The following is a 25,230-nucleotide window of genomic DNA, read 5'->3' on the forward strand; positions in this document are numbered from 1 at the left end:
ATGCCATAGGGGCCTTTCCTCTAAGGGAAGTTTCTGGGAAACCTGTGGAAAGAATTCCTGGGGAAGAAGTCCTTCTGGATCACCCCAAGGACACACACTCTCCTTAGGATGCGGCTGCCCAGGGGCTGAGCTCATAGCCAGTGACCAGCAGAACTCAAGGCCTCAGATCCACCCCCATGGCCAGAGGCAGCCTTGCGTTTCCTCCATACACACTCCTGTTCGACTTGCTTGTCAGAAACCACTCAACAAAATCCAATTTATAGAGTCAGTATGAAATGGGGGAAAATTCCTCTAAACAAAAAATGCCTCTTTTCAAATCAGGAAGGAGGCAGGCCTGACAGCTGGGCATCCAGAAGAGCAGGCCCCTGCTGAGACCCAGATTTGAACCTTGTGGAAGTAAGCCCAGCCCGGACCTAGCATTTAGTTGGCATCTTTCCCCAGAAAGACCCACATCCCGCCGAAGATGTCAGGGCTCAGTGTGCCCACTGAGAAATCTGAGGCCATAGAGATGCTGGCAGTGAGTTGTTGAGGGCCTACTGTGTGCTGGGTGCTGTACTATGTGCTCCTACATGGACTTGAACCCTCATAGCAACATCATGAGGTAAGGTGCTTTCTCACCTTACAGGTGAGAAAATTGAAACTCAGAGAGGTTTAGACATCTGGCCAAGGCCACAAAGCTGGCAAAAGGGGGTGCAAGGCTCAGAGCCCTTGCTCTTAACATTTTGCTACAGAGGTGACTTGTGCCTAGAAGGGGCCTGAGGTGTAGGAGGGAGAACACTGGGCGAGGCAGGTCAGGGGCCTGGACCCCAGGCCTGGTTCTGCTGTCAACTGCCTGAATGAATCCTTGTCCCTCTCTGGGTCTCAATTTCCCCACTCCTGAAATGCAGCAAGCTGGTGCACAGGTTCACAGTGCCCATTAGCAAGTTAAAGGCACTGAGAAGTCCTGAAGTTAAAAAAAAAAAAAATAGTGAGTGGTTGACTTGAAGAGTTGACCAGCAAAAATAGTTACTTAATGGTTCACAAGGCCTCAAGGAGTATGACTTTGCTTCAGCCCCCTGTTAGTAAGTTAGTTAGTTGACACCTATTAACGGGCCCTTTGGGAGATAAGAAGTGAATAAGACATGTCCCTATCTTTGAGGAGCTCCTCATCTGGGGAGAAGGTAGCCAAATAGATGACAATAAGCAAATTATGTGGTCAGTGACCTGAACGAGACCAGCTGGGGAGCTTGAGGTGCCCAGGGTAGCAGGGAGAGACATCTCACCCTGCCTGGGGCGTTCAAGGAAAATATGGCAGACAGGGTGCCAGTCAAATGGGGTTTTGAAAGGTGAGTAGGAGTTCGCCAGAAAGAATATTGAGGGCAGGGGGTTTAGGGAAGTCCCAGTGAGGGGAAGAGCATATATATAAATTATAGTCACATAAAGGGTGTGTTGTTCAGAGGAATGGAGTGTGGCTGGAGTGTGGCTGGCACAGAGAGGGATAGACCAGAACAGGATGGTGAAAGGCCTTGAATGCTGAGTTGAGGACTTTGACTTTATTCTGGGGAATGACAGAGGTCATAAGTAAGAGAAGAGACCCTTTGGGTTGGGGTGGAGGGCAAGACATACAGACCAGCAGTCCAGTGAGGAGGTTGGTATAGCTGTCTGGCCAGACCAGAGGAGGCCCAAACTGCATTGCACAGATGGTACATCTGACAAGGATCTTTGGGTTACAAGAAATCCAGCACAAAGAGACCTAAGTGAAAATAAAAAGGGCCTCCAGGCACGACTAAACCAAGGGGCTCAAATAATGTTGTCAGAAATCTGGCCACCATCACGGTGGTCAAGGGGATGGGATGTTTTTGATGGCCAGGGTTCAGGTCTGTCCTGCTCCAGCTACACGCTCTAAAGACGGGGAAGGGGCAGCTTCTCAAAGGCATTTCAGATTACCAGGAGAAGAACGTTGCTAGGCAGGTGAAAGCAACAGCCGACCACCGTGGATGGCGAGTGCTTGTGGCTTTTAGTGGAGGATGGGCCCTTGCCCAGCCCAGGTCTCTGAGGCTGAGGCATAGAAGCGAGGCTTGGTGTGGTCAGGGCAGGCTTCGTGGAGGAAACAGGTCTAGGAGTGAGGCCTGAGCAGTGGGTAGGATGCAGGAGTTGGGATCTGGGAGAACAGAGGTACGGAGGTGAGAGCAGTGAGCATGCCAGGCCCAGAGGGCTGGTGGAGGGAGTGGAGGCAGGTGAGGCTGGAATTAGACGTTAGAGGCCCTTGAGTGCCAGTCCTCCTCTGGCCTAACTGGCCAGCCTCTTAGAATATACAGGTCAGGGGGAAATGGTGGCTTCATTGCTCAGCAACACCCTCCCCCCCCCACCCCCCCCCCGCTCCCCATGGCCCACCCAGGGAGGACCAGAGCTGGCCAGGCATTCAAAGCCCCCACATGCTCACTGCCCCCTACTGGGCCCCTCTGCTCTCCCAGGTGGGCCTGCGCGCCACACACACAAAACCCACCAGTCCCTTTTCCACCTTCAAACCTTTTCTCTGGCTCTTTCCCTGCCCTAAAATATACCTCCCTTTGGTATTTCCACACATCCTCTGAAAGGCAGTTAAAGGCCTTGGTCTCCAGGAAGATTCAGTGGAATGGGTCTCTGCTCTCTTTGACCTTGCAGTGCTCCTTATTTAGGGTATTTACATGCCCCTTAGGCCAGCCAGCCTGATGGGGGCAGGGTGGCGGTAACATATGCGTGGGCTTTGGAGCCAGTCAGATCTGGGTTCAGGCTGCCACTCACTAGCTATGTGACCTTGAGCACATCATCTGATGTCTCCTTGGTGACATTTTCTGACCTATAGAATATGAACAAGGCCTATTCATATTAGGCTTAAATGTGGTTATATGTACAAAGTTCCTGGCACACAGTAGGCCCGTATGCAGCTGTCACTATTCCTGTGGGTGTTCAAACGATGAATGATGTCTCTCTCACCCTCTATCAGCTCTGGTCAGGCAAGGAACTCACCTGTTTTTTTCCCAGTCCCCCAGTGCCTAGCACATAGTAGGGGATTTGTAAGGGCTGACCTATCAGTTTTCCTGGGCTATGCAGACCCACTCTCCCCAACTGCTCCTCCTGGGTGAGGCTGGGGGTAGGCCCCCGTGGCCCCACACCTGCTCCCTGAGGCTGACCCGGCAAGCTGCTAGGTGCCAGCATCCAGCATCAATAAATTACTGGCGAGTTCAGGTGACGGGACAGATCCAGTGTCAGCTGCCTCTGTGTCCTACAGGAAGGCTCAGGCCCTGGGTATCCCCCTCTGTGAGCCTCCCCAACTAAGGGCTCCATCAGAATAACAGAGTTGCCCACAGGGCACCTACTGTGTGCCGGGCCCCATCTGGGCATTTTGCACCACACTGATGTCCCACAATGATGCTGCAAAGTAGATACTAGCTCCATTTTACAGATGAGGAAACTGAGGCTCAATGAAGGGAAGTGACTTGCAGTAGACAAAATTAATAACAGAAAGAAAAGCCTTCTTCCTTTTCAATTCAACATAAATCTTTGTGGATATCATTGCAAATTTTAGTTATAATGCGTGTGCATGCAAACACACACACACACACACACACACACATGGGTTTCTTCATTCACTCATCTGTTCAACAAATATGTATTGAACACCTACTATGTGCCAGGCTGTTCTCAGTGTTGGAGATACTACAGTCAACAAGACAAAATCCCCACCTTTTTGACACATTGCAGTGCATGAGATGAACAGAAACAAATAAATACACATTATAACAGAAGGTGGTGCTGAGCCTATGAAGATGAATAAAGTAGGGCAGGGGATAGAGAGAGACACTGGGGATTATTTTTGAAAGGGTGGTCAAGGAGGGCTCGGCTGGGGCAGTGACATTTGAAGGAAACCCTTATCTCTTTACGCTTTAGTTTTTGGAAAGGGAGATGCTGGACTCAAGGGCTTCCTAAACTCTGCGGGAAGGTGGGTTGGTGTTTCCCACTCAGGTGTGGTTCCACGGCCAGGGCCACTGTAGGTGTGGAATTTTTCTCCTTCCCCTTGTCTTTGCCCTGAGTGCCTCCGTCCAGGGAACTCTTAGGGCAGGGTTTCTCAGAAGATGCTCATCTGAGCCCCCTTCATGTGTTCTCATGGCAGCTTTTTGTCTTCTAATTCTCAACACATTTGTCATGATTTTTTCAAAGTCAGCTGGTCCCTGAGTGTCATGAGGGCTGGGGCCAGGCCCATCTTGTTTGTGGCTGTGATCCCGACACCAGGCACAGCATCTGACGCACAGAGGCTACTCAAACAACCACCGGAATGAATGGCAGATGGACATGGTGATCACTGGAGCTAGCATTTATTGAGTGCTTATTCTCACAACAGCACTGTGAGTTAGGTATAATTATTATCCCCATTTTATCGGTTTTGAAAACTGAGGCTTAGAGAAATCAAGTCACCCATGGCAGGTCACTCAATGGCAGAGCCTTCTAAGGAGGAGCACATAAATGCTCACAAACTGATTGATTATGGGGGAGGCAGAGTAGTGTGGTGGGAAATGCTGCAGTGGTCGGTCTGAGATGTGCATTTGGAGAACCAACACATTCATTCATGCCTTCATTCACTCATTTATTTAATAATTATTAAACCTCAGCCCGTGTGCTGGGCACTGGTGGGTACAGGTAACCAGGCAATCATGATATTGTGTGGTCAAAGCCGGGATGGGGAAAGCCCAGGGGTCTGTGAGCAGCCATGGAAGCCCCTGAACCACACTGTGTGAGGTGGACCTGAAGCAGCAGGTCGCTGTGACCCAGCAGACCACAGGGGGAGATGCTTGTGGGGGTGGGGGGAATGGCTGCATAGTCCTCGATGGAAGTGGCACAAGTGCCTGACAGTGGAAACCACCCTCCCCCCAGCTGCCCCAAGGCTCCGGGACCTCACTGCTTCTCCCAGCCTTTGGTGGACAGGCCTCCGTGGGGGCCTGAGTCACTCTGCCGCACCCCAGGCCTGGAACTCTGCTGCACCCCAGGCTGGGTTGGGGCCACCTCACCTCCAAATTGCAGGCATTCCCATTCATCTGGGCCCAGGGTCAGAGCTCAGTGATCTGGGCCAAACCAGGCAAAGGCCAGGTGCCCTGCTCTGCTGGTAGCCCTGAGCCTCTTCTCTTCTGTGGGACTCAGTTTACCCATCTGTAAAGGGCAGAGTTTAGACTGTATGATTTCTACAGACCCTTTCTCACTTAAGCTCCTGTGACCCAGTACATTACTGTCAGTATTGGAAGTGGACACGAGCCCTGGTGGTCTGGACTCCTGTGGACATCTGGACTCCCAGCCTCCCCTGGACATCTGGATTAAGGGTAAAAAAAAAATCCAGGGATCCAATAACCCACGATTAATGGGGCAGCCTACTTTGTCCTTTTGGCAGCTGTCTGGAATGAGAAGAAAGGAGGAGCAGTTTCCCCCTAGGACCATGATTGTCCATCCACTTCCCTGCTCTTATCCACTAGTTGGGCACTGTGAGAAACTTACCTTCCACCTAGCGTGCTCTGGGGCAGGACCCTTGCTAAAGGATGCCATTGACACAAACAAGCCAGAGGTCCAGGGAACTGCTTCCGCAGAAGTGGAGAGGGGTTGCAGTAGGCCATGCTCATCCTTGACTCAGCCCCCTCCACTCTTTTCCTAGCACCCCTTGGGGCAAGAGGCTGAGATGTGCCTGGTGTAGAGTGAGCTGACACATGGGAGGAGAAACCAAGGCCCCTGACCTCCAAGCCCCTAGATCACAGACCCCTGGGCCACTCTAGCTGCCCTCCAGTCCTCTCTACTCCTCAATCTCTCCCCTGTTTAAAACTCACCAAAGGCCTCCCAGCACATCTAGACTGAAATCCAAGGTTTCTCCCATGGTCTCCTGCCCTCTAAGCCCTCCTCATTTACTTCACTCTAGCCACACTGGCCTCCTTCCAACTTCTGGAAAATACCAATCTCTTTCCCACCTCAGGGCCTTTACACATGCTGTTCCCTCTGCCTGGAATGCTCTTCCCTCAGAACATAGCATGGCTGGCTCCTTGTCACTTACATCACTGCTCAGATCTACCTTCTCAGAGGAGAATTTCCTGATCCCCCTAAGAACAGCAGTCCCTCTTGTCCATTATTTGCTATCACATCTCCCTATTTCCATCATGGCCCTTTCCCTAAGCTGTAATTATTGATAGTTGGTTTGTTCAATGGCCCTCTTCCCCACCCAGCGGTAAGCTCTAAGAGGGCAAGGACCTTGGGGATCCCGTGGCTATATTCCAAGCACCTAGTGTATAATGGCTTCTCAAGAAGTGTTTGTTGATGGAATGAAACACAAAAAGTATTAACAAAGTTCATCTTCCTCCTTGAATATTTTGCAACTTCTATGGAGGTGAAAGTGGCATTTATTGGGCACCTGTTAAATATGCCAGCCTCTCTCACATACATTATTCTGCTGAACCTTTACAGTCTGTCCATTATACAGATGATGAAGTTGGGGTTCAGTGACCTGCCAGAGGTCATCCAGCAAAGGGTGGGTTGATGGGTTCATTTAGTTGGGAAGCAGTCAACTGGGATCTCTGGGCATGAAGAATGCCATGGCAAATGGTAGTCAGGATTCAACCTCAAGTCTGTTTGACTCCAAGCGAAGCCTACATTCTTTTTTTTTTTAAACTTTTTATTTTCTATTGGAGTATAGCCGATTAACAGTGTTGTAATAGTTTCAGGTGCACAGCAAAGGGACTCAGCCATACATATACATGTACCCATTCTCCCCCAAACTCCCCTTCCATCCAGGCTGCCACATAACACTGAGCAGAGTTCCCTGTGCTATACAGTAGGTCCTTGTCGAAGCGTACATTCTTTTCATCGTACTACGCCTTCTGTCACACTAGAACTCAGCTCAAGATTAACAACAGATTTTTAGGTTCTGGAAGGCAGGCAAAGACCCAGATTGCATGGAGAGGTGGTCTGGCTTAGTGGTTATTGGTGTGTCTTGGAACTGGACACAGACCCGGGCTCAAACGGGGGGTGCCCACCACCTAGGCACCAGGGCACCCTTGCTGAAAGTAATCATTAGCATTGCTAGGCTAGAGCACCTTGGTTCTCAGGAAGAGAGTCAACTGTGGGGTTATGTGTCAAGGGCTGTATTGGAAAAGTCAGGGAGTGGGCTTCTAAATCATGCAGAAGCCCCTCCTCCCCCACCCCCAGGGGTGGGGCTGTATGGCCTTTGGGTAGTGCCTTGCCCTCTCTGAGCCCCAGGGGTCATCTCTGAAAAATGGGCATGGCAGCATGGAACCAAATAGAGCTCTTAGGAAGATAAAGAGGAAAAATGAGTGTGGAGTTGTTGGTATATATAAAGTAACATAGAAATGTAAATTATCTAAAAATAAATCTATGTGAAATGCAGAGAGAGGTTGGGACTTGGAAGACCTCTGGGGTTCTTTTGGCAGTTTTTGGCACCTACTGTGTGCCAGGTGCTGTGCTAGGGCCTGGGGTATAGGGGTGAGTCAGACATGAACCCTGAGCATCTGGAGCTCCCAGTCTACTGGGGGACGTGAGCCAGCCACATACTGTGTGGGTATCCCTCCCAGCGGGATGTCAGGGGGAGTCTTCACGTGTGATGTGGTAGCAGGAGCCAGACCGACCTGAGCCAGAACCCTCCTCTCCTTCCCGCGTGACCTTGACCAGGTCAGGCCACCTCTCCAAGTCCCAGGCCTTCATCTGTAAAATGGGCCCGTCTCCTTTGCCGCTCAGAGTTGCCAGGACCTGGCACTCTGTAGGTACCAGGGTGGGGGACCTTGGGATGAGGGTAGCCAGGAGTTCCTGGGCAAAAAATGGTCCTGCACTGGGCAAAATCTGGGACTCAGGCGTGGGTGGTGACTTGCTTGCAGGAGTGGCCTGGGGACATTGAGGGTGGAAGAGAAGCAGCAGGAGGAGAAGCTCAGCAATTTCTCAAACCTGTTAAGCAAAGGAGGGCAGATATCCCGGGGAACTGGCCTGTGTCTTTATTTATGTTAGTAATCTCATTAAGGGGAAGGGGACTGGCTCTACCCAAGGTCAGCCCTGCCCAGGGACGAGCGGGATGGCATATCCACTTGAGTTTACTCAGCCAGTGATTCTAGGCCAAGGTGCACCCAGGAAGGCAGGGTGTCTCGGGATGAATTTGTGGGTGTGTTGAGCGTTGCTCCAAGCCTTGGTGGGGCTGGCCTGAGTGAGGCCACCGGTCAATGTTGACGACTTCTCTGGGGCCTGGCGCTGTCCCAGACCAGTGGCGTTAGCAGAACCAAGACAGGCCAAACTTCGGGGAATTCAGGTGAGGTGAGAGGGGAGGAAGTTTGGGGGCCTCCGAAGGGCGGCGGTTTGGGGTTCCCCGGGGGAACACTGCTCTTCTGGCGCCGGGCTCGCACCGGAGAGGTCAGGCCAGTCTCCGAGAGGAAGGGAAGGGGCCCTGCCCTGTGCCACCAGCGCCAGGCTAAAATCGGGCGGGGCCGCCCGGGGAGGCCGGGACGCCTGCGGCCGGGCGGGGTCTGCGCCCTACTCCCTGCGAGGCCGCCGGGTCCGGGCTGAGAGCGGCCTGCGAGGCTCGGGGCCAGGCCCGGCCAGAGGGAACTCGGTCCCTGGGCTGGGAACTGCGCGCCTGCGGCTCTTGCCCTACCGGCGGCTGCGGGCGCGGCGGCCCCCGCGCCCCCAGGGGCCTGGCCAGGGCGGGGGCTGGGCCCCGCGGGCGGGCGCGGGAAGGGGGGCGGCGGCGAAGGCTGCGACGCTCTAACAGGTGGGATCCCGCGGCGTGGTGGAGGCGGGCGCGGGAGGAGGAGGAGGAGGAGGAGGAAGAGCAGCGGCAGCGGGAGCCTGAGCAGGAGCAGGATGAGCCGCGCGAGCTGACAGCCGCCGCCGCCGCCGCCGCCGCCGCCCGCGCCCAGGCTCGGTCTCGCTCTCCGCGCCCGGGGCCGCTCCCCGCCTCCCGCCTCCCCCGGCCGCCCGCGGGGCGTCCCGCCCCCTCTGCACCTCCGGGCCCGGAGCTGCCTCCATCGCTCCTGCATCCCGGCCGGGGGGGAGGAGGAGGCGGAGCAGGAGGCGAGCCGGAGCCGCCGCCGCCAACGCCGCCGCCGCCGCCGCCGCCCGAGCAGGACAGAGCGCGCCGCAGCCCCGCGCGTCCGGCCGCCGCCCGTGCCCATCAAGCAGCCGCGCCGGAGCTACACCGCGGGACAGCCCGGGCCGCGGCGCACCCCGGCTCGGCCCAGCCCAGCCCAGTCCCGGCACCGGGCGGCCCGGCGGCCGGCCCGCCCCCGAGGGCGCCGGGCGCGCCGGGAGGATGCCGAAACCGACGCTGCTGCTGCGCGGGGGCTGGGAGCGCGAGCGCAGCCCCGGGGACTCGGAGCTGGGCCGCCAGTTCCGGGACTGGTGCCTGCGCACCTACGGCGACTCGGCCAAAACCAAGACGGTGACACGCAGCAAATACCAGCGGATCGCCGAGGTCCTGCAGGGCGGCGGCGGGACCGGCGCGGGCAGCGGCCCGGCAGCCGGCGAGAAAGGCAAGTTCCAGTTCTGGGTGCGCTCCAAGGGCTTCCGCCTGGGCAGCGGCCGGGAACCCAAGATGGGCCAAGTGGTGTATGTGCCGGTCAAGACGGGCTCGGTGAGTGCGCGCGCGGCGGCCGCGGGCCGGTCCCGCCGCGGGGCTCGGGGCGGGCGGGGGCGGGGTGGGGGTGTGGATGTGTGTCCGAACGTGTGTCCCTGAGGTTGTCCCTGGGTCTGGCCCGACCGAGGCGCACGCGTCCCTGCTCACCCGCCAGACCCAGCCAGCCCGGGCAGCGCTCCGGGTTCGGGGCGTCCCTGCCCCCCTCTGCGCTGCTGCCCGGGCCGTGCCGGGCGGGCTGTCCCGGGCTGCTCACCCCAGCATGTTCCGTTCTCCCGTCCCCTCCCCCCGCCAGCAGGCGGCTGCTCAGAAGCCCGAGCCTCCCCCCGCCCGCCCCGGGGCTGCCTGTCCCGGGCGCCTCGCGCTCCCGCCCCCGGGCCGGCTGGGCGGTGTGGTGTGTGTGTGTGTGTGTGTGTCTGTGTGTGTGTGTGTGCGTGCGTGCGTGTGTATGTGTGTGTGGAGCGTGGTGCCGCGAGGGCGGGGGGGCAGGGGCAGCCACGGGACGGGGAGTCAGCTCGGCTTCCCAGCGCCAGGGGAGGGGGCCCGCCCGGGCACTGTCTACCCGACCCCACCCGGGGCTGGCCCGGGGAGGGGCAGCCCGAGCCGCAGCCTGGCGCAGGAGCAGCCTCCCGCGGGTGGGTGGGGCGCCCCCTCCGCCCCCCGGGCCTCTCGCTCCCCCCTCCCTGGGACGGGGGCGGCCTGACCTATCCATCCCCTCCCCTCCCCCGTCCCCGGGGCCGGCCCGGTCCGGGCGGGGTGGCGTGGGGGAGGGGACGGGGAACCGCAGCCGCCGACAGGGAGGAGGCGGACGGCCGGGCGGGGGCGTCCCCTCCGGCCCGGGGCGCCCTGGAGAGGGCGTGCGGCGTGGGCCCCGCGGCTCCCCCGCCGGGACCTCATTGTTCTGCAGCGGGTGGGGGCTGGGGGGGCAGCTGCTCCCGGGGTGCTGCTGAGCTTTGAACTTTCCGTCGCGGAGACCCTCCATTAGTGCGTTCAGCCCCTGGCCCGGCCGGGCCAGGCCAGCCTCCCTCCCTGCCCCCTTCGCTCCCTCCCCGGCCTCGCCCGGCCCGAGCGAGCGAGCGGGGCCGCCCCGCGCCGGCCTCCCTCCCTCCCTCGCTCCCTCGCTCCCCCGCTCCCCGCTCCGTGCTCCTCCCCCGTCCGGCCCGCCCGCCCCGCGCTCAGCCCAGTCCCCGGCCGGAGCGGGCTCTTCACACACAATTGATTCGGTCGTTACGAAAAGTGCACTTGTCCCCTCCCCCTCCCCCTCCGGCAGCCGCCCGGGCCCGGCCCGCGGGGTGAGGGGGCCGCGAGAGAGGGAGGCGGGAGACGGGGAGCGGATCCGGAGGCGCCTCCCCCCTCGCCCAGGGGACGGGGCTGCAGGCCGCGGGGAGTGGGGAGCCGTGAGCGCAGAGGGCGGGCGGCCCATCTGCGAGGAGCGCTGATAACCGCGCCGCTGCCGCTGCGGCCGCCAGCGGCCCATCTGCGCCGCTGCCGCCTCCGGCCGGACACAGAGCAGGGGGCCGGGCCGAGGGGCGCGCTGGGACCGCATTCCCCGGGGGAAGCCTGGGGTAGTGTCCCACCCTGAGCGAGTCGGGGACCTTCCAGCCTAAATCAGTGCTCTCCGCCACACGCGGGGAGTCTGGGTCATTGTCCCCCCTCCCCCGATCGAGTCAGGGACCCCTCCCCGAGCCCAAATTGGTGCCCACTCTCCCACACGGGGAGTAGGGGTCGTTGCCTCTCCCCAGCCTAGGTCAGCCCTCCCCACTCTGCCAGTTGCTAACCCCCTTCGGTTCTCCTCCATCTTGGGCTAGTGCCCCGAGCCTAAGTGTGGTTTTTCGAGGTCAGTGACCCACCAGATGGTTGGCTGGGTCCACACCCCCTACCCTGGGTCATTGCCCTCAGCCATCCAGGCTTCCCAGGTCAGTTAGTGCCCCTCACCCCCATCCCATCCTGGTTATCCCTCCCCAGGGAGCTGGGAGTCTTGGCCCAACCTCCTTCTTGCCTGAGGCCGGAGCCCCCACTCCACTGGCTCCTGGAGTTGGGAGGGCAGGTGACCCTCAGACAGGGCAGCTAGCTCACCGGTTCTCTGAGCTGGTCGACCTCTCCCCTAGGGAGTGGGCATGATGGGGCCGTCAGTCCCCCTACCCCCTTAGCCAGAGAGCTGTCAAGGCGGAGCAAGTGAACACACACCCACCCAGGCCACATGCAGAAATTGGGTGCTAGGCCTGGGCCCCAGGTCCTGCCAGCCTTCGGATCCTCTGTGAGGCCCACGCCGACCCGCTTTGCCTGGCAACAGGGGCCTTGAAAGACTCCACCCTAGCTCCCAGACCAATAATAAGCCCTCCCAAGGGACCACCTGCCTGGGAGGCAGAGAAAGGGAACCCAGGCCTCCCTACCCAGGCTGCCAGGGGGACGACAAACACAACAGACGTGCCCTCCTGCGACAGCCCGCCCCTCAAGCTACCCACGCCCACCTGCCTGGCCTGCTGGTCCCCAGGGAGCCCGTTAGTTACCTGTACTCGCCCAGTCAACCGGAGCCAGCCGCAGGAGATGCCCTGAGTCCTGCCACCCCCAGCTCCAAGCACCTTCCTGGGGCTCAGTTATTATTTTTACATTTCCATTTTCCTTTTCACTGATCTAAGAGGAACAAATCCTGCTGGGAATTCTGGGGCAGCCATGGACTCTTCCTGGGAGGAGCTGAATGGGACCTTCTTTGAAAGGTGCGAAGGATATATCCCCTACCTTCACTGGCTTTTACACACACACACACACACACACACACACACACACACACACACACACACACACACACACACACACACACACACACACACACACACACACACACACACACACACACACACACACACACACACACACAGTAAAGTTATCATTGCCTCTGGTGGCAGTTGGGAGATATCCTGTAGTTTTGTCCTGGGTGGGTTTTTGTGAAGGTCATTGGGCCACAAACCTTTGTCTGAGACATTTGTTTGGCATCCACAGGCCTTGTGGGGGCACTGGGGCATTGGAGTGGGTTGGACTCAGAGCCTGCTCCCTGGGCACCCAGCTGCTGGGGGTGGGGGTGGGCATAGCTCAGGATCCGATCAAGAAGCCCATGGAGGCTCCAAGGGAGGGCAGGCAGGCAGGCAGGCAGAGCAATTTCGGCCAAGAGGGGGTATGGGAGTTGTGTCATGCAGCCGTCGAACAAGGGCCCCCTGCGCCCCTGCGTGGGCTTAGGTCCCCAGGGTGGCCATGGTATGTCATCTCCCTTCCATGTTGCTCTCTGGCTGCCCCCTGCGTGGGCCCCCTTTCCTCTTCCCACAGCCATATGTGGTGCTGCGGTTGGGGCCCTTCCGAGTCCCGGCCGTGGAGGGCCGATGATCTGACACCACTTGTCCCGTCCCATCTGGCCCTGAGCTTTTCTGGGTGTGTGTGACAAAGGCTTAATCTGTCCGGACGACGGGCCCAGGGCGGAGAGGAGGGCGCGGGGAATTACACTCTGCGGGGCCTCCTGCAGCTGGGGCCCGCTTGGGGGGCGGGGCGGGGCGGGGCGGGGGTCGAGCAGAAGCCAGGGCATGGTGTGTGGGGGGGAGGCAAGTTGGTCTTCGGTTTGCAGGTTGTCACAGGAAATAGATGTGGAGGCGGAGGGCTGAGGGGAGGAGGGCGGAGTCCTCCACTGGGCAGCACGGGGCGCTCCTGGGGACAAGATCTTTCTGTGACAAGAGCCAGCCGGGCCTCCTGACTGGGCAAAGCCTGGTTAGGATTTATTATTTCTTGCGTTTGGCCTGTTCCGGCCTCTGTGGCTGCCAAGCCCGGGGTGAGGGAGCGGGTGGGAAGCAAACCCTTTGCCAGCGAGACCCTCCGATTCCATTCCAGCCTCAGCCCCAAAGTGGACCAACCCCTTTCCTTTTCCTCTGGTCTCTCGGAACGAGGCTGTCCTGGCGCCTGCAAGGGCCACAGGTTATGTCTGGGGTGGGGCCCCGGACCATCTGTCAACTCCCAGGACCAGAGAGCCCTCAGGCTCCTTGAAGATAGATGTTCTCAGCCCAACTCTACCATCTTCCGGATGGGAAAACTGAGGCCCTGAGAGGGGAAGTTTCCGTTGGTGGGGAGCTGGGCCTGGAACCAAGATCTCTGCGCTCCACTGAGGCTTCTCCGTGAGCCCATCACATGCCAGGAATCCCCCCATTAGAGCCCCGTCCCCCGAGGGGGAAACGCCAGATTGCCAAACTCCGCTCTCAGCACTGGGCTTTTGCGAGCCAGACCCCAGGTGTTCCGCTGGCCAAATTGACTAATGGTGGTCTTTTCCCAGTTTGCAGACAATGTTCATTTAGTGGAGAGCATTTTCACAGTCTTCAGCCTTCCTCCCCAGAGCTTTTGTGTAAACCTTTGGCACCTGCGGCCGCTGGTCTGGGCAGGAAATGGCCTCTGACTTAGCACAACATAATATATGCTGTGACCTTCAGTTGAATACCTCAGTATTTCCTACTTTTCTCTAAATTGTCACCATAGTGACCCTTTCTGAGTCACCTGCCGTGTGCCTGTCCCTGTGCGTCAGGTTCTCACAGCGGCCCAGAGGTCACTGCCATCCTTCAGATGAGTAAACTGAGGCTTAGGGAGGTTTGGAACTTCCCTAAGGCCTCACTGCTGATGGGGCACGCTGAGCTGGGGTGCTGTCTGTACACCCCTCTCTTCTGACCCTCTCTGGTTGTCTTACAGCCTGATCTGCTTCATAGGGCTTTTCATGACAAGCTTTCAGTCCATTACACCCTAATCTGAATTAGTGCGGAAGAATCCTCTAGTCAAGATGTCTGTAATCACAGACTGGTGCTTGAGGCAGGATTGGCTCAGTGTATGGTGTCTGGGACTTGCCTGGGGCGCGCAAGGATGGGTATGGGGTGAGGAGAAGGGAGGAGGCCTCTGTTGTCCTGGGTCCTGGGGGCTTTCAGGGAGAAGGTTGGCAATGACACGGGCCCTGTTTGGATTTCTCATGAATGGCAGAAGGGGGCTATTTTGTTCATTAAGCCTCAGTGATATGGGTGAATGTGGTCTTGGGGTCTCTGGGGGCGGGGGGGCTGCAGTTTGGAGCCTGGGTGATTGCTGGTGGATCAGGCTCTGCCTTCCCGGGGCCTCTCCTCCGGATCCCGGGTCACTTTCTGCTGGTGGTGGGGGCAGCATGCCCCACTCGTCCTTGGGCGAGGCTTGGCATGAACATTCTCTCCTTCACTACAGGCTACCTTCCCATCCCTGAGTGTCTGGGAGTCAGGAGGTCCAATTGGGACCCTAAAAACCCTGCTGGGAGGATGGGAGGTGGGGGGGCCTGTGGCTGGGGCTGCCCAGGGACAAAGGTCAAGGGTCCAACCCAGCCTCAGGTAAACCTGGGCTTCTCCAAGCCAGCTCTTAACTTAGAGGCTGTAGGACCGACTGAGTACCAGGCACATGCACGTGCACTCCTGGGCTAGAGCATGTGTGCGCATGTGGGTGTGCATGCAGGAGTGTGGCTGTGTGGGCCTGAGTGTGCCTGTGCCTGTCCGTGTGCAGGCTGGGGATGCTTGTGGGCCTGGGGCAGTGTGTGTGTGTGTGTGTGTGTGTGTACAGGTGGAGGGGGACTGCATGTTTGTGATTGTGAGTGGCTGTGTTGGCAGATGTGCAAGCACCTGGGGTGTGGGCATTGGCAGACCACGAGTGTGACTGCGTGTGCATGCCACATGTTCAGGATCCTATTGAAAAACATCCTGTCCTTTGGCAGTGAGGAGCTGACGGGGTGTCCTTCATGATAACCAAGTCAACCGGAGCTGCTGGCCTGGCCCCTTGCTGCTCCTGGGGTCTCAGCAGCTGCTGAAGCATAGTGTGAGGGAGGGAGTGGACACAAGAGGTGTTGCCATGTCCCTGTCCCCATGATAGTGGCCAAAGCACCTCCTTGTTTCCAGCAGCCTTGCTCCTCTTCCCCCCCCGCCCACGCCAACTCTCTGCTCCACAAGGGCAACAGGTAAAACTTGTGACCTTTGCCATGGTGGCACTTACCGAGCCCAAAGCTAAGCCCCATGGGGGGCAGGGTGGGAGAGAGGCTTCTGAACTTGAAGTGAGGAGGCCAGGACCGATCCTAACGCACCCACTTTTTTGCCATGTGACCTCGGGCAAATAGCTTGCTTGACCTCTCCAAGTCTCAGTTTACTCATCTGGAAAATGGGCTCCAAAGCCCCACTTCCAAGAGGCTTGGCAAACTGGAAAAGGCTCTGTTGTCACTTCAGGAGGTCACTCTGCCAACCTCTGTCAAAGCCAGGCCTGGGCCCTAGGCCCCAAAACAGGAGAAGGAGCCAAAGGCAGCTTGGAGAGGGCCCACCAAGGCGGGTGGCTTGTTAGAACAAAGACTTCTGAGTCCACTTTCTGCTCCTGGCCCACCCTGACATAGAGAAGAGGTGAAGGACTTGGGGTGTGAAGCCACAGGGTCCTGGGTACAAATCCCAGCTCTGCTCTTCCACCCGTTTGGCCTTAGGATTATCAGCTCCATTTTACAGATGAGAAAACTACCTTCCTCCTAAGACTGGTAGAAAGATGAATGCATTAATGCATATAGAGCCTTAAGAAGGTAGCAAGTCTTACAAAATGTTAGTTGCTATGTGATCTCACTGAGCCTCAGTTTCCTCATCTGGATTATGGGCTGGAGATGAAATGTCCTGGATATTAAGTGGGATCATGGAAATAAAGCCCCCAGCCAAATCCCTGGCATGTAGTTGGTGGGAAGCAACTATTGGTTCCCTAGAGATTGTGTCTGGGTTATTTCTGTGTCTCCAGTGCCACTGGGGGCCTGGTTAATGTTGTACTGAATTACACAGAACACCAGCGAAGTCTTGGTGAGGGCCATAGGTGTGGCATGAGCCCCCAGGGCTGGGAACTTGAAGGCTCAGGGTCCCTCTCTGCCCCAGCTGGCTCCTGCCCTGCTCTGAGCCTCCGTTTCCCTAGTCATTGCACAGTGAAGCCTCCTGTGGCCCCTCCTGCCTTTGAATCCCTTCCTGGTGCTGGGATTGCCCAATCCCAGAGCTCAAGGAGGGGTGCTGGAGAGGTGAGAGTGGGGGCTTTACCCAGGCCTGGAGGCACTCGCCAGGTGGGAAGGTAGAAGGGTGAGCTGCCCAGAGGCTTTTCACCACCCGACGCCCCACACACACCCCTGCCCCAGTCGCTGGCCAGGAGCCTGAGCTCCGGGCTCTGGGCTCTTCCAGAGAACACAGTGAGGCTGGTGTAATGACTGCCCCCCTGGGACAGGGGTCTGAGCATATCTCTCATGTTCTCAAGCCCCTGCCATGTGCCAGACACTCTATTTCATTTAATCTTCCCTGGATTCTGTGAGGTAGATGAGAACTTGGCATCAGAGAGGCCAGGGAACCTCCCCGAGCACCACAATGAGCAAGTGGCAGGGCCTGGGTTCCGTGGCTCTTTGACCCTCTCAGTTCTGGGGCACGGAGGTAGGGGCCCACAGGTGCCTTGGCTCTCCCCACCTCCCCACCCCAGGCTCACGGTGGCCCCTCATCTGAGGACACCCTACAAAAGCTTCCCAGAGCTCGAGGTAGCCCTCTTACCTGTCCGGACCCAGCCTGGTGGGAGACACATGCCACCCTTCCCCGTCGCCCACACCTTCACCCTCTCACCTCAACTGCAGCTACAGGCCCAGCCTGGCCTGGGCAGGCTGCAGGGGGCGGGGAGAGAGAGCAGTTGTCCTCTCCCCACAAGGTCAACGACTCCTGCAGCATCCAGTCTTCCCGGCCACCCTGGTACTCCAGGTTTCTCAGCCTCAGATGGAGGGGCTAAGGCCAAATGCGAAGGAGGGAGCTCCAGGTCCCACTGAGCACGAGGGCTGAGGGTGAGCCCATCCGGTTCCAAAGCCAGGGGTCATTCATTCATTCATTCATTCGCTTACTCACTCACTTATTTGCTCCTTTCACCACCCTCCGCATCACAGTGGCTCCATCCTTCTCTGGCTCAGGCTACACCTGGGCATCATTTTGGACTCTTTTCACTCACCACCCCTCCCTCCCCATCCAACCATTTGCAAATTCTGTTGGTTCTACCTTCAAAATACAGCTCACATTTTACCTTCTGACCACCTCCACTGCCTCCAGCCTTGTCCAAGCCTGGAGATGCATCAGCCTCCCCACTGGGCTCCCTGTGTCCACGCTGCCCCCGTGTAATCCCCTGTGGCTCACACAACCAGCAAATCAGCAAAAGCAAAAAGCAAATCAGATTCTCTCCCTCCCCTGCTCAGAACCCTCTAAGATTCCCGTCTCACTCAAAGCAAGAGCCGGAGTCTTTCCTGAAACCTACAGGCCCTGCATGATCTGGCCCAGCTGCCTGCTGCCCTCACCACCCTCCACCCTCCCCTTGTTCATTCAGTGTCAGCCACACTGGCCTCCTTGCTATTCTAAAAACTACCAAACACGATCCTGCCCCAGGGCCCTTGCACTGACTGTTTCCCCATCCTGGAACACTCTTCCCCCCAGATCTCTACATGGCTGTTCCCCTCCTCTTTCAGATCTTTGCTCAAGTGTCACCTCCTCAGAGAAGCCCTCCCTGATCACCCAGCCAGGACCACCTTAGGTTCCTTGGACCCTCTCTCTTTCTATTTAATTTTCTCTATAGCCCTTACCACCCTCTGACATTGTGTATGTATTTTACTAGTTTATATATTAAGTATCTTTCTCCCCACAAGGCTATGATCTCTGCCAGGGTAGACCAGCCTGCTTGGTTCACTGCTCTATCCTCAGGGCCCAGAATAGCCCCTGCTCCTAAGGGACTCCCCATTGTGGGGGCAGCAAATGCCTTAGAGCAGGAGTCTGAGAGTCCTCCATGCCTTCTGCACTCAGAGGGCCTCAGGAGCCCCAAGGCCCAGACCCATCCTCCTGCCTGAGGGCGTCCAAGGAGTCCTCAGGGAGGCGACATTTGAGCTGGACCTTGAGGGCCAAAACAAATTGTTCAGCAAGAACAGAACACGGGGAAATCTCACTCCAGGGAGTGGGAATGTGAGCAAGGGCTAGGGGTGGGACAGGTTTTGGGGGGTCAGTGCAGGCTGTGTATGATGGTGACCGGGGCCACCTTCCTGGAGAAGCGGGTTCTACAGAGCATTTCAGATGCGGTGTGGGGGTGGGTGAATGGTCAGATCAGCTTGAGAACCACTTGGGGATCCTGAGTGGGATGAGCTGGTGAAATCACTTGGGGCCAAATGGAAGAGAAGGATCTGGAAAGCCACTCAGAGGAGCTGGTGCGTCAGAATTAAGGAGAGCTGGGAGTTCGCAGGAGGGTTTTTAAGTAGAGGGGAGAGAAGGTTAGATTCATGTTTTAGAAGGAGTCTCGGAATGCGAGATGTGGCAAGAGGAAGACGTGTTACAGAGAAGGAAAAACAGGAGGCTGGGAAATAGGCGCGGAGAGAGAAGCCCGGCCTGGGGCGAAGAGGAGGGGCTGGTTCCTTGGTAGGACAAGAGGTTGAGTGTCCGGGGCTGGATGACATGGGGAGGGGAGAGGGGGGCAAGGGAAGCTTGATGGTTGATAGTCACAGTTGACCCAGTATTCTTGGGTGGAAAGGGAGGCGTTTAGGAAACCAGGAACGCAGGCAAACACACACATCTGGGGTGATGGCCCAGGGGCAGGGTCCAGTGGGCGGAACCCAAGAGCTGTCCCCAAGGCTGGTAGAATGCGGCAGTGAGAGGCCATGGAGGAGACCTGGTGACTCAGGTCTCAGTGAGGCCAGCTCGGGAGTCATCATGTTCACGGGGCCCCCTTCCCAGCTTGGAACCCTCCCCGCCCCGGCTGGGACCTGATGCAGGCTCCTGGGAGGCCTGTGCTTGGTGGATGACTCATCGTTTTCTCGGCATCCCCAGGCTGAGGAAATGTTCAAGGAGACATGGGGCCCTTCCTTTGGCAGGCCAGGCCCTGACTGGATGCTGGCGGGTCGAGAAAAACACACTCGGCCTCAGGCCTTGTCTGAGAGCATCCTGAGTGCGTGTCTCCAAGAGCCCCTGGTTTCCACAATCGCACACATCCTCAACTGCCCTGGGAGGCCGTTATGACCCCATTCTACAGGTCAGTGAACCAAGCAAGGCACAGCCTCTGCTGGGCACCCAGTTAAGTCACCACTTGGTACTTCAGTTTCTTCATCTGAAAAATGGGTCTGATGATTGTCCCTCCCCTATAGGGTTGTTGGGAAAAACTGAAAGAGGGGAATCATGTGATGCTCAGGTAGTGGGATTGTCATTTTCATGAGGATGTGGAGAGGGGTCCGCGCAGGCTACAGCAGCTCTCTACTGGGCAGAGCAGCCATAGCGAAGGCCAGAGGGTAACATAGCCAACAACAGACCTGCATTTGGATCCCAGCTCTGCCACCAGCTCTTGATTCTGGACAAATGGCTTGCCTGCTCTGATCCCCTGACCGCTTGTATATAAGCGGGTGATGACCCACACCCTGGGAGGTAGTTGGGAAGATGACATAACACCAAGCCTGACAAACAGGCCACCAAGTAGGGGCTGTGGCTCCATCTTAGGGTCCCCCAGAGGGTTCCCCCCACCCCCGTGTGAAGATCCCCAAACCAGACAGCTGTTAACCTCCCAAGGGTGCTTCAAGCCCGAACCAAGAGGGAGAGGGGAGGGGAGGCAGCTCAGAGAGTTCAGGCTAGGAAACTCCCTGGGGGATGGGGTCTCTCTGGGAGATCTGGGGGCTGGGACAGGAGCAGAGCGAGGGGCAAAGGATTTTGCGTTGAATGTAAGGCCCCTATAGGTCAGCAGAGGAGTACGGAGTGTGGAGGTAGGGGCTGGGTCCAGGCTCTGCCATTTACTGCTGTGCAGTCTTGGGCAGGTCACTTCCCCTCTCTGAGCCTCAGTTTCCTCATCAGTAAAATGGGGTGATAATAGCTGTGGCTTCACTTATATCCTCCTTCTATACTATGTTCTATAGTATGTATATACACTATACTGTATACTATATAATCTAGAAGCATCTGTACAGGGCGTGGCCATAATAAAGCTCTCAATAAAAGGGAGCTATAATTAGGATTATGATTGTGAGCCAATCAATAACCTGCGAATCTGTGACAAGGCCATTCAAGCCGTGCTGCTGAGTTGGGCTTTGGAGCTCAGACCGGCCCCACGTTTGCGTTGAGCTGTGACTCACTAGCTGGATGACCTTGAAACAAGTTGCTCTCTGAACCTCAGTTTCCTCCTCTGTAAAATTGGCCCAGAAGTATTCCCCATCTCACAGGATTGCTGTGGGGAAGTGAAGAGAGACTCCATGTCAAGTGCTCAGCACAGGAAGCGGGAGCTTTTCGGTACTTGCCCCTGTGACGTGGCCAGTGGCAATTAGAGCTAGGGATTGGGGTCTGGGGCAGGGCCAGTGGATGCTGGAGCAGAGAGGTACAGAAGAGGGAGAGGACAGAGGCAGAAAGGAATGTGCAGGGAACTGGAGGGGAGGACTTCTAGGAGGAGGGCTGGTCAGCTGGGTCAGCCCCGAAGATTAACAACCACCCCCCCGCCCCCAGATCTGGATGAGAGAAGGCTTTGATGGAAGCCAGAGGGCAGAGGGAAGGTGCCGAGCCAAAGCAGGTGGGAAGGAGAGACCAGAAGTCTTGCCGGTCCAGCCAGCAGTTGGCTGTCAGAGAATGAGGGCGAGAAGGGCCGTGGGCTTCCCCGAGTCCAGGCTGCCTATGATGGGACTAAGAGTGGGTGTGCTCCCCAGGGTAGAGAACCCTGGGTTCAAATCCTGTCTTACCAACCAGCTGTGCAACTTGGACTCATCTCAACCTCTCTGAGCCTCCATTTCCACATCTGTAAAATGGGGATAGTGATATCAGCTACCTTTTAAGGTTGTTGTGGTGATCATTTGAGATACATTCTCAGTCAGTGCCTGCTGCTGAGCAGAAACAATGACAGTCATGACACAGCTAGTATTTGTTGAGTGCTTGCGAAATGCCAGGCGCTCTGCTAAACACATGCACATGCCTCCGTGTGCTTGTCCAAACATGGCTACCATTATGATCCTCATCTTTTTTTAAAAAAATTAATTAATTAATTAATTTTTGGCTGGGTTGGGTCTTCGTTGCTGTGCACGGGCTTTCTCTAGTTACGGTGAGAGGAGGGCTACTCTTTGTTGTGGTGCGCAGGCTTCTCACTGAGGTGGCTTCTCTTATTGCGGAGCACGGGCTGTAGGCGCACGGGCTTCAGTAGTTGTGGCTTGCGGGCTCTAGTAGTTGTGGCTTGCGGGCTCTAGAGCGCAGACTCAGTAGTAGTGGTGCACGGGCTTAGTTGCTCCGCGGCATGTGGGATCTTCCCGGACCAGGAATCGAACCCCTGTCCCCTGCATTGGCAGGTGGATTCTTTTTTTTTTAATATAAATTTATTTTATTTTAATTTATTTATTATTTTTGCCTGCATTGGGTCTTTGTTGCCGTGCGTGGGCTTTCTCTAGTTGCGGTGAGCCGGGGCTACTCTTCATTGTGGTGTGCAGGCTTCTCATTGCGGTGGCTTCTCTTGTTGCACAGCATGGGCTCTAGAGCGCGTGGGCTTCAGTAGATGCGGCACATGAGCTCAGTAGTTGTGGCTCCTGGGCTCTAGAACGCAGGCTCGGTAGTTGTGGCACACGGACTTAGTTGCTCCGTGGCATGTGGGATCTTCCCGGATCAGGGCTCGAACCCGTGTCCCCTGCATTGGCAGGCGAATTCTTAACCACTGCGCCACCAGGGAAGCCCCTGGCAGGCGGGTTTTTAACCACTGCGCCACCAGGGAAGTCCCACGATCCTCATCTTGCTGATGAGGATGTTGAGGCTCAGAGAGGTTAAGTAACATGCCTGAGGCCACACAGCTGGTAAGAAGCAGAGCAGGGACTTGAGCCCATGCGGTGGAGAAGTGTTGTGTCCTTTACTCCCTAAATCACCCATCCTCTTTGACCGTAAGATGAGGATCATGGGGTCCCCTGTGGTATTACACGGGCTTGGACAGTGGCTCTTCCCAGGATGGGGAGGCAGGTGTGAGTCTTTCTGGCAGAGTGTGCTGACTCTGGAACACACTGCTTAGGCACAAATGGGATCTACTGGTAGAGCTGACCCTCGGGGGTCACCGAGGGACTCTGTGGTTTGGGGAGGGCCAGGGTGCGGCATGGAACCCCACGGCCAGCCAGCCAGCCAGCCGTAGCCGGCCAGCGTGCTGCACCCAGCTCAGGCTGGGGCGCTTTGTGCCCACCAGCATGACACAAGGCGTGGCTCAACGACCAGGTCACAGGCAGCTGCCAGCAGCCCCGAGAGGGTATGGGTGGCCAGTGCCTGGCCTGGGCGGCACCCACGGAAGCTGGGGAGGAACTCGGGAGGGCTCTTGCGAGGAGGTAAGCCATGAAACAGCAGAGGAGGGGATAGGGCCTCCCAGGATGAGGAAGGGGCGCTGTGGACAAAGGAGCACAAGAGAAGTTTGTTTTTAAGGTAATGCACACACCTGACTTAACGCAACAACCACCAAACAGCAGCCTCCAAACAGCGAGAAGTGCCCAACCCACCCCTCCACCTAGTTCCCCTGCCCAGAGGGGTCCAGTCCCTTATGTGTCTTCCCTGATATACTTGGCTCTGGAGCTGGCCTATCTGGATTTGAATCCTGAACCCGCCATATACTTGCTGTGTGACTTGGGCAAGTTACTCCACCTCTCTGTGCCTCGGTTTCTACATCTAAAAAGTGGAGGTGATAGGAACTGCTTCTCTGGACTGTTGTGAGGACCAGGGTTCCTAAAGCCTAGCAGAGGGCAGGGCCCATGGCTGAGTGCTCCGGGAGCACGGGCTGTCTCTGCTGCTGTTGCTGTTACTATTACCGCTGTGATTACTGTTGTGCAAGTGTAGTTATGCACACTGGGTGTGCAGTTTTTTTTTTGTTTGTTTTGTTTTTTTGCGGTACACGGGCCTCTCACTGTTGTGGCCTCTCCCATTGCGGAGCACAGGCTCCGGACGCGCAGGCTCAGTGGCCATGGCTCACGGGCCCAGCCACTCCGCGGCATGTGGGATCCTCCCGGACCGGGGCACGAACCCGTGTCCCCTGCATCAGCAGGCGGACTCTCAACCACTGTGCTACCAGGGAAGCCCTGGGTGTGCAGTTTAAATGCCCAGCTCCCCTGGCAGGTCCTGAAGGTCAGTTTTCATCACTTCTGCCCATTTAGGAAGAGGCAGAGGTGAGAGGTCAGCCCAGAGGTCACCCCAATGGTCCCGCGTATTGAGACAGGCCTCTGATGTGGAGGGACTTTATGTCATCGGCTGGACCCCCCGAACCATCCACCGACCCATGCAGGGCTTGTGGTTTGGGGACTCCATCTCCTGCCCCTGTGCTGGGGACATGAGGTGGCGGCGGGGACAGGAAGGATGAAGGGGCTGTGGAGAGAGCCCTGGGCCAGGCTCCAGAAGATGGGGATTCTGCCACTTCTCACCCCTAAGGTTCTTGAAAAAGTTCCCAGCTCCAAGCCTTGGTTTCCTTATCAGGAAGATGGTACCAGGCTTCGGTGAGGAGCCAGGGCAATGCCTCAGATGTGATGGACCATTGGGTTGTTGATAAGAACCCCACCTTCAGGTTTCTGCCCGCAGGGGATTTACAAGTGAGTTGATGGTGTCATTGATAAGATCCCAATTTGGGAGGTATTAAAGTGCTGCTTAGTAGCTGAGTGACCTTGGGGAAGTTAATTAACTCTCTGGGCCTCAGTTTCCTCCTCTGTAAAATGGGCCTAGCAATAGAACCTGCTCTGTGGGGTTGTTGGTAAGAAACGGAGGCAGGGGTCTGGCTCACAGTAAGACTCTGTGATTGGCAGAGCCTTGCAGTTATTTTAAGGAACTCAGACAAAGGTGAGAAACCACCAGCAAACAATACAGGGCTGCAGGCAATCCATTCATTCACCTATTCATTCAGCAAACTTTGATTGGCACCTGCTGTGTACCAGGTCCTGTTCATTCATTCCACAAAGATTTACTGAGCACCTACTATGTACCGCGAGTGGCGAATAGGACAGACTTGCTCTCTGCAGGTCCCAGGGACCCCCTGCTAGCACCTGGTGCATGGTATGCACTCAGAAAATATTTGTTAAATGAATGCCTCTAACCTTTTCATTCTCCTCTCTGTGCCTCAGTTTCCTCCTCTGCAAAATGGAGGACCAGGGCTGTTATGGGGCCTACATGACGGCTGGCTTGCTGGCCAGGATCCCATCAAGGGCTGTCTGACTCACCCAACAAGTAGGCTTCTCCAGTCCTAGGGCTGAGAGAGACGGAGGAAGGCTGGCAGGGTCAGCACGTGGTCAGGGAAGGCTCCAAGCCCCACGTGGAGGCGTCTGGACTTGTCCTGGCCATGCTGGGAAGCCTAGGTGGGGCAGGGACACAGCTGTGGGAAGAGGGGAAGAGAAGCTGGCCTGAAGGGAGGTCTGGGGCTGAGGAGATGTGGCTGGGTGGTCTCTTAATGGGGCCCCAGAATGCCAGCTCTCAGGCGGTGGGAGTGACTGAGTATTACAGAGCAGGGGAACACGGGGAGGGAGGCTTTTAGGGAACCGAGTCTGGTCCAATGTGAGCAGAGACTGGAGTCTGAGGCCCAGGGAAGCTCTGGGTTCTAGAGCACAACAGCCCAAA

General features: G+C 57.1%; 1 protein-coding gene across 1 annotated transcript in view; it reads left to right on the forward strand.

Moving 5' to 3' along the window:
* Positions 1 to 9,298: 9,298 nt before the first annotated feature.
* Positions 9,299 to 25,230, forward strand: part of NOL4L (nucleolar protein 4 like) — a gene marked incomplete at its 5' end in the record, with an annotated part of 130,731 nt that continues 114,799 nt past the window's right edge. The window contains one exon of the mRNA XM_081256553.1: positions 9,299 to 9,619. Coding sequence (XP_081112679.1) covers positions 9,299 to 9,619 — 321 coding nt within the window. The remainder of the gene's footprint in view (positions 9,620 to 25,230) is intronic.

Source organism: Mesoplodon bidens (genome assembly GCF_964165515.1).
Source record: "Mesoplodon bidens genome assembly, chromosome: 15".
Taxonomy (NCBI): Eukaryota; Metazoa; Chordata; class Mammalia; order Artiodactyla; family Ziphiidae; genus Mesoplodon; species Mesoplodon bidens.